General features: G+C 45.2%; 1 protein-coding gene across 2 annotated transcripts; it reads left to right on the top strand.

Moving 5' to 3' along the window:
* Positions 1-11,059: 11,059 nt before the first annotated feature.
* On the top strand, positions 11,060-13,470 carry LOC123448293. Of its 2 annotated transcripts, XR_006631653.1 has the most exons (4): positions 11,060-11,268; positions 11,405-11,545; positions 12,226-12,257; positions 12,980-13,470. XR_006631653.1 is itself a non-coding variant. In XM_045125140.1 (3 exons), coding segments are annotated over exons 1-3 (327 nt in total). In that variant the 5' UTR covers positions 11,061-11,272; the 3' UTR covers positions 13,164-13,470. The 2 variants fall into 2 exon arrangements, 1 of the variants encoding a protein (XP_044981075.1); XM_045125140.1 differs by lacking the exon at positions 12,226-12,257 and having other exon boundaries at positions 11,061-11,274.
* The last annotated feature ends 357 nt before the right edge of the window (positions 13,471-13,827 follow it).

The raw sequence follows: 13,827 nt of genomic DNA, 5'->3' as shown, positions 1-13,827 counted from the left end.
TTAAACAACAACCATGGCACAATAAACTCTTAGTAAGTAGCATGTTTGCAGTATTTGCTTGCCAATTAGAAAGATTTCATTTCTGTGTGTGTGCCAATTTGTTGGGCACACTATTAATGCATCTGCAGGTAATAGAAGTGTAATGACATTATAATAAAAAATACGTGCTTAAACAAAATTTGTAGAACTCTATTACCGTAAATGAAAGAAACACATTGTACAGGGACAGAGAGTAACATTTGGACGATATAGGTATCTACATCAGCAAGACTGCAAGGTCTAATAGAGATAAATGAATTAATCGAGTAAATGGCGTTACTGGAAGGAGTAATAGAAGTATCTCTAATATAATGGTTTAGAGGACCGTGTTCTCGATCTAAGCGAACAAGCAACAATTTTACAAAACAAACGCTACATGCAACCTTAATAGGATGAAGAAACATGGAAGCCGTCGCCAGATGGATGCTGCTGGAAATTTTGTGCAGCAGAAGTGACATACACATTGAATAACTCACCCTGTTCAAACCTCCCTGGATGCTCGCCTGCCTACCGCTAACCCTAGTATGAACACTCCAATCGAATTGTACAGGTACAGAAGAAAAAGGATGTGTTGCATTGTTATCTTTCAAGGGCAAATAGCTCCTGTGCGACATCTTTAAGGTGAATTTGATGGACAACAACATCGTTGGCTGAAATGACTCACGCGCGACGTTTTCACGAGTGGCAATAGCTCAGACAGGAATAAGTGATAAAACGGGCGTCTGGCTGTTAACGGACGACGAGGTTAGGTTAGGACAGCCCGTTTAGGACAGAGGTTATGTGCTCCGCCAGGTGGGACCTACTTTAGTTGCTACGCCGCCCGCGAGTTGAACCCTTCCGCTTGATTCTCCCCTGCTCGACGGCTCCCGCCGCCCTGTGCCTCTTCTCCGGCGGCGGCAACGATTTTCTTTTGGGGGGTACTAGATAGCCTTTCTCGGCGGCGGAGGAGCTACCTCTGGTGAGTAATTTTGCAACCTAGCTCCACTCCCCACAATTTTGCAAGGATTTGTTGCCTCACACTCTGTTTCCCTCGCCGATTCGGAATGTAGATTCGTGTGTCGTGGACGAATTGAATTAGATGGAGGGAGGAGACAATACTTCTAATCGGTAATGCACCCAACCCCCCTTCTTTAGCTGTTCTTGAACTCCATTTGTGTGTCGTCCCGTGAAGTACCTCACTCCACTACCGCTTCCCCCTTCCCGCCATTGACAAACAAGGGCAGGGGAGATTCTGTGCCTACCTTCGCAATTACAATAGAATTCTTTTCTTGTAAAGCCAAGCTAGTTGATGGTAGCGTCCAAGACATTCATAGAGATACATTTGTTTGGTGGGATGTCGATTGTAGAGATATTGATCCACATGAGTTGTAGAGCATGGAGGAGAAGGCCGTGCAGAATTTGGTGAAAAGAATTGGGGAGAGTATTGTTTGGGGTCCAGATCAAGAGGTATCACTGCTACAGTTCGACAATTGGAAGGGTTGTTATGTGAGAATTGAGGATGGGGAAGATATGGTAGCTGAAATTGATCGACAAGAAGGTTGGACAAGCAAAGCTGCAACTTTTTATGCATAGTTAATTGATCTGAAATCTGATTCCAAAGTTGGTTATGTGCAATCAAAAATGGCTTCACAGATGGGAGATGCTGAGTGGGTTGCACAAAAGCAGATGTTGTTGCCGATGATTTCTGAACTGACAGTAATAGGTGAAGAAAGAAGGGATGATGCTAATGAAGAAGAGGGCCACAATGGTGCTGGAACAGTTGTTTGTATTTATTGGAATGATGTAGATTTAGAGGAACATACAGATTTGGTCATTGCACCTATAGCTGACATTAAGATGGCCAAATTATTTGGCATTCCACTTGATGACAGAGATAAGGAGAAAGATGACACTAGTGTGCCTGCTGGTGCTAACCCTCAAAATTCAAACCCTCAAGATGATGCTGATATCCTCTAGCATATGACGGAAATGGGTGCAGATGATGTGGATGATGCAGATGACAATGAGCTGATAAATTTGTATGATAAAGAGAACCCTGTTATTGAAGTGGGGAAGTTGTGGCCAAACATGGATGAGTTTAGGATGTGTTTCAAGACCTATGCAGTGAATCATGAGTTTGAGGCCAGGACTTTGTGGACTGATCGAAAAAATTTTATGCTAGGTGCCAAGGTTATGATGGAGGTGCCAATCCTTGTCAGTGGTACATATCTGCTATACGACAACATGATGGAAGTACAATCAGGGTAAATCAAATACCAAATCAGCATATTTGTATTACCAGTTCACAGACAGTTTCAAGGATGACCCCACAACTTTGGATTACAGAAAAGATTACTCCTATTTTAGCCAAGACACCAAACACTACAACAAAGAGACTTAAAGTTGACTTGGAAAAGCAATACCCTATTGTGTTTAAATATACCACAGTGTGGAAGGCAAAACAAAGGGCAATGAAAGCATTATACGGTGATTGGGCAAATACATTTAGGATGTTGTATAACTTTAAAGCAAAGGTGGAGAAGAGGTCACGTGGAAGTGTGGTGGAGATAGATACTGAGGTAAAAGAGGATAGCAAGGTTTATTTCAGCAAGTTTTTTATGTGTCTAAAGCCTTGCATCGATGGATTTAAAGCGGGGTGCCGTCCATATTTGAGCATAGACTCATTTTTTGACTAGAAAGTGGAATGGTCAGTTGGCAACATGCAATGCTCTAGATGGACACAACTGGATGTTCCTGTTGCCATTGGAATGTTCCAATCAGAGACACATGCATCATGGACATGGTTCATGATGCAGCTGAAAAGATGCATAGGCCAGTATCACCTTTGGCCATCCACACAGATGCATGCAAAGGGCTAGAAAATGCAGTCAAGATTGTTTTCCCCCATGCTGAGCAGAGGGAGTGCTTTGGCCATATGTGGATGAATTTGATCAAAAAATTCAGAGGGGAAGAATTTGGGTGCATGTGGCCAGCCGCAAGATCCTACACCACACAGACCTATTCCTATCACCTTGGTAAGATAATGGCAGCATGTGGTGATAATGATTTTTCTACATGGTTGAACACATACCATTCTCTTTTATGGTATAGGTCAGGTTTTAATACTGCCATCAAGTGTGATCATATCAACAATAACTTGGTAGAAAGTTTCAACAACAAGGTGAAGGAGTTGAAAGATTTTCATGTGCATGACATGGTGGACCAAATCAGGATCATGATCATGCGTATGTGGGAGTTGAGAAGAAGAATTGGTGAACTTTTACAAGGGGATAAGCTACTAGCAGTGGTAAAACAGGTGGTCAACACGAGTCGAAAGGTTTCACATCTAGCTATTGAGAAATCTTCATTGTGGGGTGCTGAAGTTAGAGATACAAAGACTAGCAAGAGGCATGTTGTCAACACTGATTTGCATGAATGCACTTGCCAAGAGTGGCAACACACTGGGAAACCATGTGAGCACGCCATACTCTTTTTAGCATCTAGACCCAAGTTAAATATGCACCCATACTTGCATGACTATTACTCAATACAGAGATTCAGGGATGCATATGCTACTCCAATTCCAGCACTGACAGACCAATCACAGTGGCCTGAGGTGGACTTTGAATTTTCCATGTGTCCACCCATCACTAGAAGAAAGGCTGGAAGGCCCAAACAGAGCAGATTCAAAGCATGGTTTGAGAAAGGTGGGAGTAGTAATAAAGGGAAAAAGATAAAGATGTGAAGCCAAAAAGGGCTCAAGAAGGTAACAAAAATAGATGCAAGTTGTGTGAGGAACTTGGGCATAGAATTGGTTCACCAAAATGCCGTTACACTCCGGAAAGACCAAAGTATGTTAATGTTACTATTTATGTTGTTTCTTGTTGTTTATGCTTTTTTCAGTCTCTAACCAAGTGATATGATTTATTTTTTAGGAGAAAGCGTGCAGAAAAAATGCCACCTCTTGTTGTTGAACAGTGCTGGCTAGTGAAAAAGGCAAGACTCAATGGATGTACAAAGAAGAGAAGGTTTAATCCAGTAACTGAACCTATTTTGGATGTGATACGTCTCCAACGTATCTATAATTTTTGATGGTTTCGTGCTATTATCTTGTCAAACTTTGGATGTTTTGCATGCTTTTTATTTATTTTCTGGGACTAACTTATTAACTCAGTGCCAAGTGCGAGTTCCTGTTTTTTCCATGTTTTTGACCCCTTTCAGAGGAGATTTTGAAACGGAGTCCAAACGGAAGAAAATCCCCGAAAAGATTTTTCTGGAACGGAAGAAGATCGGAGAACTTGGGAGCCAAGCCAGAAGAGCCCAGGGGCCCCACAAGCCCCCACCCCGCGGCCAGGGAGGCCGCGCCATCCAGGCTTGTGGGCCCCCTAGAGGTCCCCTGACCTAGATCTTGGGCCTATATATTCCCAAATATTCCCAAAAAAATCAAGAGACGATCGCAATTACTTTTCCGCCGCCGCAAGCTTCTGTCTCTGCAAGATCCCATCTGGGGCACGTCTTGGTGCCTTGCCGGAGGGGGGATTTGGACACGGAGGGCTTCTTCATCAACACCATGACCTCTCCAATGATACGTGAGTAGTTCACCATAGACCTACGGGTCCATAGCTAGTAACTAGATGGCTTCTTCTCTCTCTTGGATCTTCAATACAAAGTTCTCCATGATCTTCATGGAGATCTATCCGATGTAATCTTCTTTTGCGGTGTGTTTGTCGAGATCCGATGAATTGTGGATTTATGATTAGATTATCTATGAATCTTATTTGAGTTTCTTCTGATCTCTCTTATGGATGATTTCATATCCTTGTAATTCTCTTCGAGTTGTGGGTTTTGTTTGGCCAACTAGATCTATGATTCTTGCAATGGGAGAAGTGCTTGGTTTTGGGATCATACCGTGTGGTGACCTCACCCAGTGACAGAAGGGGAAGCGAGGCACGTACCGTGTTGTTGCCATCAAGGGTAAAAAGATGGGGTTTTCATCATTGGTTTGAGATTATCCCTCTACATCATGTCATCTTGCTTAAAGCGTTACTCTGTTCGTCATGAACTCAATACACTAGATGCTTGCTGGATAGTGGTCGATGTGTGGAGTAATAGTAGTAGATGCAGAAAGTATCGGTCTACTTGTCTCGGACGTGATGCCTATATGCTAGATCATTGCCTTAGATATCGTCATGACTTTGCACGGTTCTATCAATTGCTCGATAGTAATTTGTTCACCCACCGTGATATTTGCTATTATGAGAGAAGCCTCTAGTGAACACTATGGCCCCCAGGGTCTACTCCGCACCATATTTTCAGCCTTACACTTTTTACTTCGTTTCTCTTTCCGCCTTCAGATCCCACTTTGCAAACAATCTTGAAGGGATTGACAACCCCTTTGAAGCGTTGGGTGCAAGCTTGTTTGTGTTTGCGCAGGTACTTTGGACTTGACGAGGCCCTCCTTCTGGATCGATACCTTGGTTCTCAAACTAAGGGAAATACTTATTGCTCCTGTGCTGCATCATCGTTTCCTCTTCAAGGGAAAAACCGACGCAAACCAGAGAAGTAACAAGAAGAATTCCTACGCGCCAGGGAAGGACTTTTGTTGCCGCAGCAGGATGCACCGGAGCAAACTGAACATGTTCTGGACTTAGCAGAGCAAACTGAACCTGTTTTCGATGCACTGGAGCAGTGTGAACCTGTTTTCAATGCACCGGAGCAATGTGAACCTATTTTCGATGCTCATGAACCAATTCTGCAAACTGAACCTGTTTTGGAGCTTGTTGTGCAAACTGAACTTGTTCTGGAGCTCGTTGTGCAAAGTGAACTTGTTATGGAGTTCGCTGTGCAAAGTGAAATTGTTGCTGAAGTTGAGGAGGTGCATGAAGTGAAGCATGCTGAGGTGCTTGGCCGTCCCGTGGGGAGGCCTATTGGTCGTGGCAAGAAAACCAGGAGCATCAACAAGTTGTCCGCCGTAGAAGTTGAGAATTCGAAGAAATTGAGTGGTAAGAAGAGGCAAAATAAATAGATTTGGAAATTGTGTTCTGATGTGACGACTTGTTATTTGAATCCAAAATTTGTAATAATGATGTGATTGGCAATTGTGTTCTGAAGTGAAGACTTGTCATTTGAATTCAAAACTTGAAAGTTGAACCAACATTTCACTACTAGGAAAAGGGTTATAGATAATATAGACACTAATGGCGCACCAAACAAGTGGTGCGCCACTACTATATAGCAGTGGCACACCATGTGCAGGTGCGCCATTAGTGTGATGGACACTAATGGCGCACCACACACACGGTGAGCCACTACTAACAAACTTTTTTTTCCAAAAGTACTAATGGCGCACCGGGGCAGAGTGCGCCATTACTAGTTTAACTAGTAATGGCGCACCACTCACCCAGTGCGCCACTACTATAATTTTTTTTTGCAAAACTACTAATGGCGCACCACTAGCTCATGCGCCATTAGTAACCAGGGTTACTAATTGCGCATTTGTAGGTGGTGCGCCATTAGTAACCTGGGACCAGCTAGATATTTTGGACAGCCACCTACCACACTCACTTTCCCCACTTTCATTATCTCCACCTCCTCCTCCAAGCTTGTCTCGAGTGCCTCCTCCTCCTCACCTCATTTGCATCATAGATTCACCCAAATTAAGCTTTCTTTATGTTGTATATCTACTTTTTTCTCCCTCCAACAACGTGCACATGCACTTTTTATGGCCTAGCTAGATCTACGTATGTTTGTGTTGTTGCATATGTTTGTGGTGTTGCATATATGTTTGTGTTTGCAGGTATCAGTATTTAAAATGCGATAGTTGTCAATATTTTGCCGGAATGTTGATTCATTTCCGTTTCAGCGAGAATTTGGCACTATGCATTCTTTTCGGTCCTATTTTTAGGCAAAGTCATGCCAATTGTTTTTGGTTCTAAAATATCGTTTTGCTCTACCCCGTAGGCGACCATGGTCCGCACGATGACCGAAGGCATCGTGAATAGGTTTTTGAGCTCCGCGAAGGCCGATATGATTCAAAAGAACGAGACGGAGATAAGATGTCCGTGTCGAAGATGCAAGCTGAAGAGCCTTATGGACCCGGATTCCGTAAAGGTGCGAGACCACCTGCTCTTGCGTGGTTTCATGGATGGCTATCAGTGCCAAGGTTTTTAAGATGATTATGAAGTCGTCCATGGGGGCCGAGCAAGAAATGAGGAAGGGCATGAGCAAGACAACCGCGACGAGGGCGGGCGAGAAGACGAAACATCTCGAGGACACAGTCATCATGTAGAAGATGCCGGACATGATGATGAGGAAGATGTCGGAGCAGACGAAGGGCATGATCATGAAGATGAAGATGTCGGAGCAGACGACGATGGACCATCGATGGCCTGGGTGCAGGACCCTCATATTGAAGAGTTGCTTCTCAAGAAGACGGATAATGCAAGAGCTGCCGCCCGAGAGAAAGCCAAGCTGGATTAACTGGAGATAGACGTGGTTACTCCATTGTATGAAAGATGCAGGCCCGAGGATACCCGCCTGAAAGTAACGCTCATGGCTCTGGAGATGAAGGTAAAACACAAAATGACTGACGCATGCTTCGACAAGAACATGTCATTCTGGCACGAACGTCTTCCCAAGGGGAACAAGTGCCTGACCAGTTTCGAGGAGGCGAAGAAAATCATGTGTCCTCTGGATTTACCGCACGTGAAATACCATGTGTGCATGAACAATTGCATCATTTATCGGGACGAGCACGCGGAGTCTACCATATGTACGGTGTGCGGCGTCAGTCGATACAAGAAGAGGAAGAAAGATCCTCGAAAAGTGGTGTGGTACTTTCCGATCACTCCTCGTCTGCAGCGGTATTTCGCGGACCCTAAGGTAGCAAAGCTCCTGCGTTGGCACGCGGATAGGGAGGAGAAAAAGCGAGAAGATGAAAGAAATGATCCGGAGATAAATAAAAAAGACAAGATGCTGAGTCACCCTAAGGATGCGAGCCAGTGGCAAGCGTTGAACTTCGAATACCCAGAATTTGGGGACGATCCAAGGAACATCGTGCTGGGCGCGAGCACCGATGGAGTCAATCTGTTTGGCAGCCAGAGAAGCACACATAGCACCTGGCCTGTGTTTGTGTGGATGTACAACCTTCCCCCCTGGTTGTGCATGAAGAGGAAGTACATTCACATGAGTATTCTAATTGAAGGGCCAAAACAACCAGGGAACAACATCAATCTGTATTTGGGACTGCTGAAAGAGGAGCTAGACACGCTGTGGAAATTGCCAGCCAATACGTGGGACGCTGTAGAGAAAGAATATTTCCCTATGAGAGCCGCACTGCTCACGACGGTGCACGACTATCTCGGTTACGGATATGTCGCGGGGCAGGTGGCCCACGGATTTTCTGGATGTGTCAGGTGCATGGATGACACAATGTATCACCAGCTAGATAGAGATCCCGGGTCTTCGAAAACCGTGTTCATGGGACATCGAAGGTGGCTTCGCGACGATGACTCATGGAGAAAACGCAAGGATCTGTTCGATGGTGAAACTGAACCCCGAAGACGCCATCATATGAGGAGCGGCAAGGAAATAGACGAGCTGTTGAAAAATTGGAAAGAGTCCCCACCATCGGGAAAGGCGCCAGAGCCGGGAAAGAAGCGAAAGGTGCCAGAGCCGCTGCTGAGGGTATGGAAAACGAGGTCTGTTTTCTGGGACTTGCCGTACTGGAAGAGCCTCCGTGTGCCTCACAGCCTTGATGTCATGCATATCACGAAGAACGTGTGCGAGAGTCTGCTTGGTACCCTGCTCAACATGCCAGAGAGGACCAAAGATGGGCCGAAAGCAAGGGCAGACTTGAAATCAATGGGCATCAAGGAGGAGCTTCATGCTAATGATGATGATGATGATGATGATGATGATGATGATGATGAGGCGAAGCAGGACACGGAAAGTCGTCGCAAAGGAAAAAAGGCCAAGCAGACCGTAAATGACTTCCCTCCCGCGTGCTTCGACGTTATGGTGCATCTGCTGGTCCATATCGTGGAGGATATCATCCAACTCGGGACGACGTTCCTGCACAACATGATGTCGTTCGAAAGGATGAATGGTGTCATCAAAGGATACGTTCGCAACATGTCACGTCCAGAGGGAAGCATAGCCAGGGGCTTTCTGACCGAAGAGTGCATCTCCTGCTGCACGAATTATCTAGGCATCGAGAACCCCGTTGGTCTGCCCGTCAACATGCACCTCGGCAGGCTTGCTGGATGGGGTCACCGTGAGGGTCGCCGCGAAATGCATCTCGACTTCGAGGGTCGACTCGCCGACTTTGAAAGAGCAAACCTAGTCGCGCTACAACACATAGACGTGGTCGATCCTTGGGTGGTAGAGCACAAAGCCTTTATTGAGAAGACGCACAATGACCGAGTCCAACAGTGGATGGACAGAGATATAATCAAAGAGCACAACCTATGTTTCACGCGTTGGTTCAAGCAGAAGCTTTTGTCGTTCCCTTTACATGAGGATTCTTCCGCGGAAGAACAACTCATATTCGCCTTGTCACAGGGCGCCGAGCACAACTTGATGACGTATGAGGCGTACGATATCAACTGCTACACATTCTACACCGAGGGAAAGGACATGAAGAGCGATGGTTATCAAAACTCCGGGGTAATGATGGAATCCTACACCGGTAACGACAAGGACAGATACTACGGAAGGATCGAGGAGATCTAGGAGCTGAGCTATGCTGGAGAGAAGGTCCTGATGTTCCGTGTCAGATGGGCCAAGAGCGTCATAAAAGAAGACCGGTATTTCACCACCATGGTTATACCCTAAGCCAAATCCAAGACCGCGGGCGCAAACGTCACCGCGAAAAATGAGCAATGGGTACTGGCTTCCCAAGTGGACCAATGCTTCTTCATTACCGACCCGCCAAAGCCTAGTCGTGTTGTCGTGAGGAGAGGCAAAAGGAAGATCGTCGGAATGGATGGAGTTGCCAATGAGCAAGACTTGGACAAGTACGGCGTCCCGAAGATGGAACATGATGACGACGATGAAGTACCAACATACACCACAAGAAGAAGCAGGACCACCCTACCTAAAGGACGTCTGTTCAAGAGAAGAACTCCATTTACGAAAAATAAGGGCAAGAAGATTGTAACAGATAGCTAGCTAAGATCGATTGTATTTAAATTGTAGCCTTCATTTCTCGATTGTATTTCGACATATTGAAATGATATTTCTTCCGTTCTAGTGTCCTCATGAATATTTATTTATGTTTATTATGGTATTGAATTTCTAACTCACAAAAAGTATTGAATTTGTTAATATTTTTTGAACTCATGAATATTTTTAAATTTCATGGGCACTTTTTGAATTCATGAATATTTTTTCAAATTTGATGATATTTTTTCATATTCAATATGAAAAAATATTGAATATTCATGAGGACACTCGATCTTGATCCCCCTCCATCTCGATCAATATCCCCCTCGCCAGATCCCCCTCGCCGCCGAGCACCCCCCGCACCCTCCCCCGCTCCACCGCCGCCGACGACCCCCCGCACCCTCCCCCGCTCCACCACTGCCGAGCACCCGCCGCGCCCTCCCCCGCTCCACCGCTGCCGACGACCCCCCGCACCCTCCCCGGCCCGCTCCACCGCCACCGACGACCCCCAGCACCCTCCCCCGCTCCACCGGCGCCGCCGACCCCCCGCACCCTCCCCTGTCTCCTCGCTCGGTTCCCCCGAACGGAATCGACCGAGCGCACCACCCACCCCCTCCCTCCCCCCCGAGCGCCATTGCTATCCAAAAAAAATATTACTAATGGCGCACCTCTCTGGGGTGCGCTATTGCTATCCAAAAAAAATATTACTAATGGCGCACCTCTCTGGAAAGCGCCATTGCTACAAAAAAAAAGATTACTAACGGCGCACCGCCTGGGGATGCGCCATTGCTATAAAAAAAACTAATGGTGCAGCGCTCGGGGGTGCGCCATTGCTAACCCTTCCCCCCCCCCCCCCCCCCCCCCCCCCCCCCCAACTAAAATCCCCAGTCCCCTTTCTATCTTCCCCAATCCATCTCTCACCCGCCCACTGACCGCCGCTGCGCCCCCGCGCCTCCCATCTTGCTTCTCAGTTCTCACTCCACTGCTGCCCTTGTCTCGCGGTGCACGCGTCGCCGACGCCTGAGCTTCTCCTCACCGGGCCAGGTGCTGGGTTCCTCCGCGACAGATCCATTATGTGCTAGCCAGGTACATGTACGACTACGACCACCCCTTGCCCTACGTGCTTCGCCTTCGATCTCCTTGTATGAAGCCGCCGGCGCCTTCGCCCCTTGCCCTATGCAGAGATTTTTGCGCTTACCTTGGTTAATCCATCCTCTTCCAGGTCCAGATCGACGACGCCGAGGGAAAAAATAATCCACTGCATGCCGACCGTCTCGCGGCACCGGCGCCAGAGCTCCCACCTCCCTTCTCCTCGCCTGGATCCACAACCGAGTTCAAGCCGCGACCGAATCCATCCCGCGAGGTACGGCACCGTCCCCTCGCTCCCTCACTGCTTCGATCTCCTCCTGTTAGATTCTTAGGTTTGTGCTGTTGATCAGTAGTTTGTACTAAGACACTTGGTTTCAGTTAAAAAAAATGACTTGCTTACGCTCTCCTGAGCTTGTTACTATGTGATGGAACTTTATCCCACCTGATCAACTCCATGGCCCATCCCTCTCGACTGAGCTTGCTCCCCTGGTGTCTGGTGCTCCAAACTAGCTTAATTTTGGAGTTGGTTCATGTTCATCAGCATAGCTCTGTTTTCAGTTTTCAAACTACCAGATTTAGTTTTCAGTTTCAGAGCATGAACGAACCAACAATGGGTGCACACACACACACACAAGCGAATGAAGAAAACTAAACTGAACAGATGATAACTTTTGTTATTGTGTTGTCAAGCACTCAAGCTCTGTTTTCTTTGTTACCACGACCAAAAACTAAACTGATGATAACTCTTGTTGCCTAGAAACAGAGGTAGTTTATATATTGTCTAGAAGGGTGAGTGCCACGAATTCGAACTAGTAGGAAGTAATAGGAAGTAACTACATTGCCTTCTGTTTTACTGCATTTATGTTCAGTTGTATGTTCAGTTGAACGCTGCTGTAAATGGCTTCATCAAGACATGTCTAATTGCATTGCCTTCTTTTTTACTGCATTTATCAGGGGTACCTAACCATTCTTGCAGAGTTCCTCAGGTCAGCTAAAACTCATAAATACTTCTTAGAATTTTCGAGCAAAGTCTTGGTCTGGCATTACTGGTGTTTGTTTATGTTCAGAGTTTAAGCATGTGTAGTGTAGTGTAGTGTAGTGTAGTGAGCTTGTTCTAGTTTAGTGAGGTCTGAACCATTGCGCGATGTAGTGTAGTGTAGTGAGCTCTGAACCATGTTCAGTGTTGAGTACTTCAAGTTTACTGAACCGATTCATTTTTGTGGACTTAGTGTTGGAGTAAATTCAGTAAATGAGACTCATCATTCATGAGACTCAAGTTTTGGAGTACTAACACTAACCTGCAGGTATTCGTTTTACTATTAGTGTAGCAATACGTTGGATGAACCTGCAAGTATTCATTTTACTCAAGTGTCATTTAGAGGCATGTCGTTTCAAATATTCATGCTATTTCAGAGTTCACACTAATTGATAAGTCAAGCAGCAGCGCAACACAGTGTCATTCATTTTACTCAACATGATAAGACAAGCGAGATGCTCTATTTTACTTAACAGTAATCCATGATCAGCAACAATTTCTTTCACTACTTTTGAGTTAACATCAATCCATGATTTTTGTTCACAACGATCAGCAACAGTTTTTGTATTAAAATGAATGTACTTCATGAATTTTAAGTTAACAACTGAATTGACTCCTTTATTGGCATTGTCATGATTCAGTTAACACTGAATAAACTTCATTAATTTTCAGGTACAATACTCTGACAGAGTACCTTCTTCAGAGTGCAGAGGAGCAAAATTGTTCTAATCAGCAGCAGCACAACACAGCCACTTGGATCAGCACAAGAGGAGCATCAGCAGCACGGGCACACGAGCAACAACAGCTAGTTCTTCAGGTGCAATGGAAAATAAGCAAGCTTATATCTGAAAAATGAGTTAGCTAGGCTCAGAATTTTGAGTTGGCCCCTTTACATAAGTTTTAGATAAAGTTTCAAGGTTTCTTTAGAGTATTTATTTGTGTCGTTTGGATGTACGGTTTGAGAGCAGCTATCAGTTTAGTTTGCTGTGCCGAAATATATGTTCCTGGGTACCGTATTTCGATATGGGAGATAAGGCCCTGTTAGAGGTGGTATTAAAATAAAGTTACAACATGAAAATTTTAGAGGCTGTTCTGTTGATACTTGAAACACATATCACTTGTCAGGTTTCGTTCGGTATATTAAATCCTATGAAATTATCAAAGTGGGTTGTACTATGTTGGACAGAATTTTATGTTTGGACTTGGGTGAATGTAACCAGACTTATACTTTCAGATTTTGTCATAGTTAATGGTGTGAGGACTTATAATGTGATAAAGTATATACGTTGTTGCACCATCTATATAATGTGATAAAGTATATACATTGTCATCTAAGTTGAGCTGATTTTGATTTTCGTATGTTATGGGGGGACAATAGATATTGCTATATGTTCATTCTTGAGGGTACAGACTTGCTAAACTATTGATGATTTTTTGTTGGGTGACCTATTAGATCTGGAATGGAAGCTCACATAAGTTGAGCTGATTTTTGTCCATATGAAAGCAGAGGACCATATGGT

Source organism: Hordeum vulgare, chromosome 4H (assembly GCF_904849725.1).
Source record: "Hordeum vulgare subsp. vulgare chromosome 4H, MorexV3_pseudomolecules_assembly, whole genome shotgun sequence".
Lineage (NCBI taxonomy): Eukaryota > Viridiplantae > Streptophyta > Magnoliopsida > Poales > Poaceae > Hordeum > Hordeum vulgare.
This window is presented reverse-complemented; position numbering and strand designations above follow the sequence as displayed.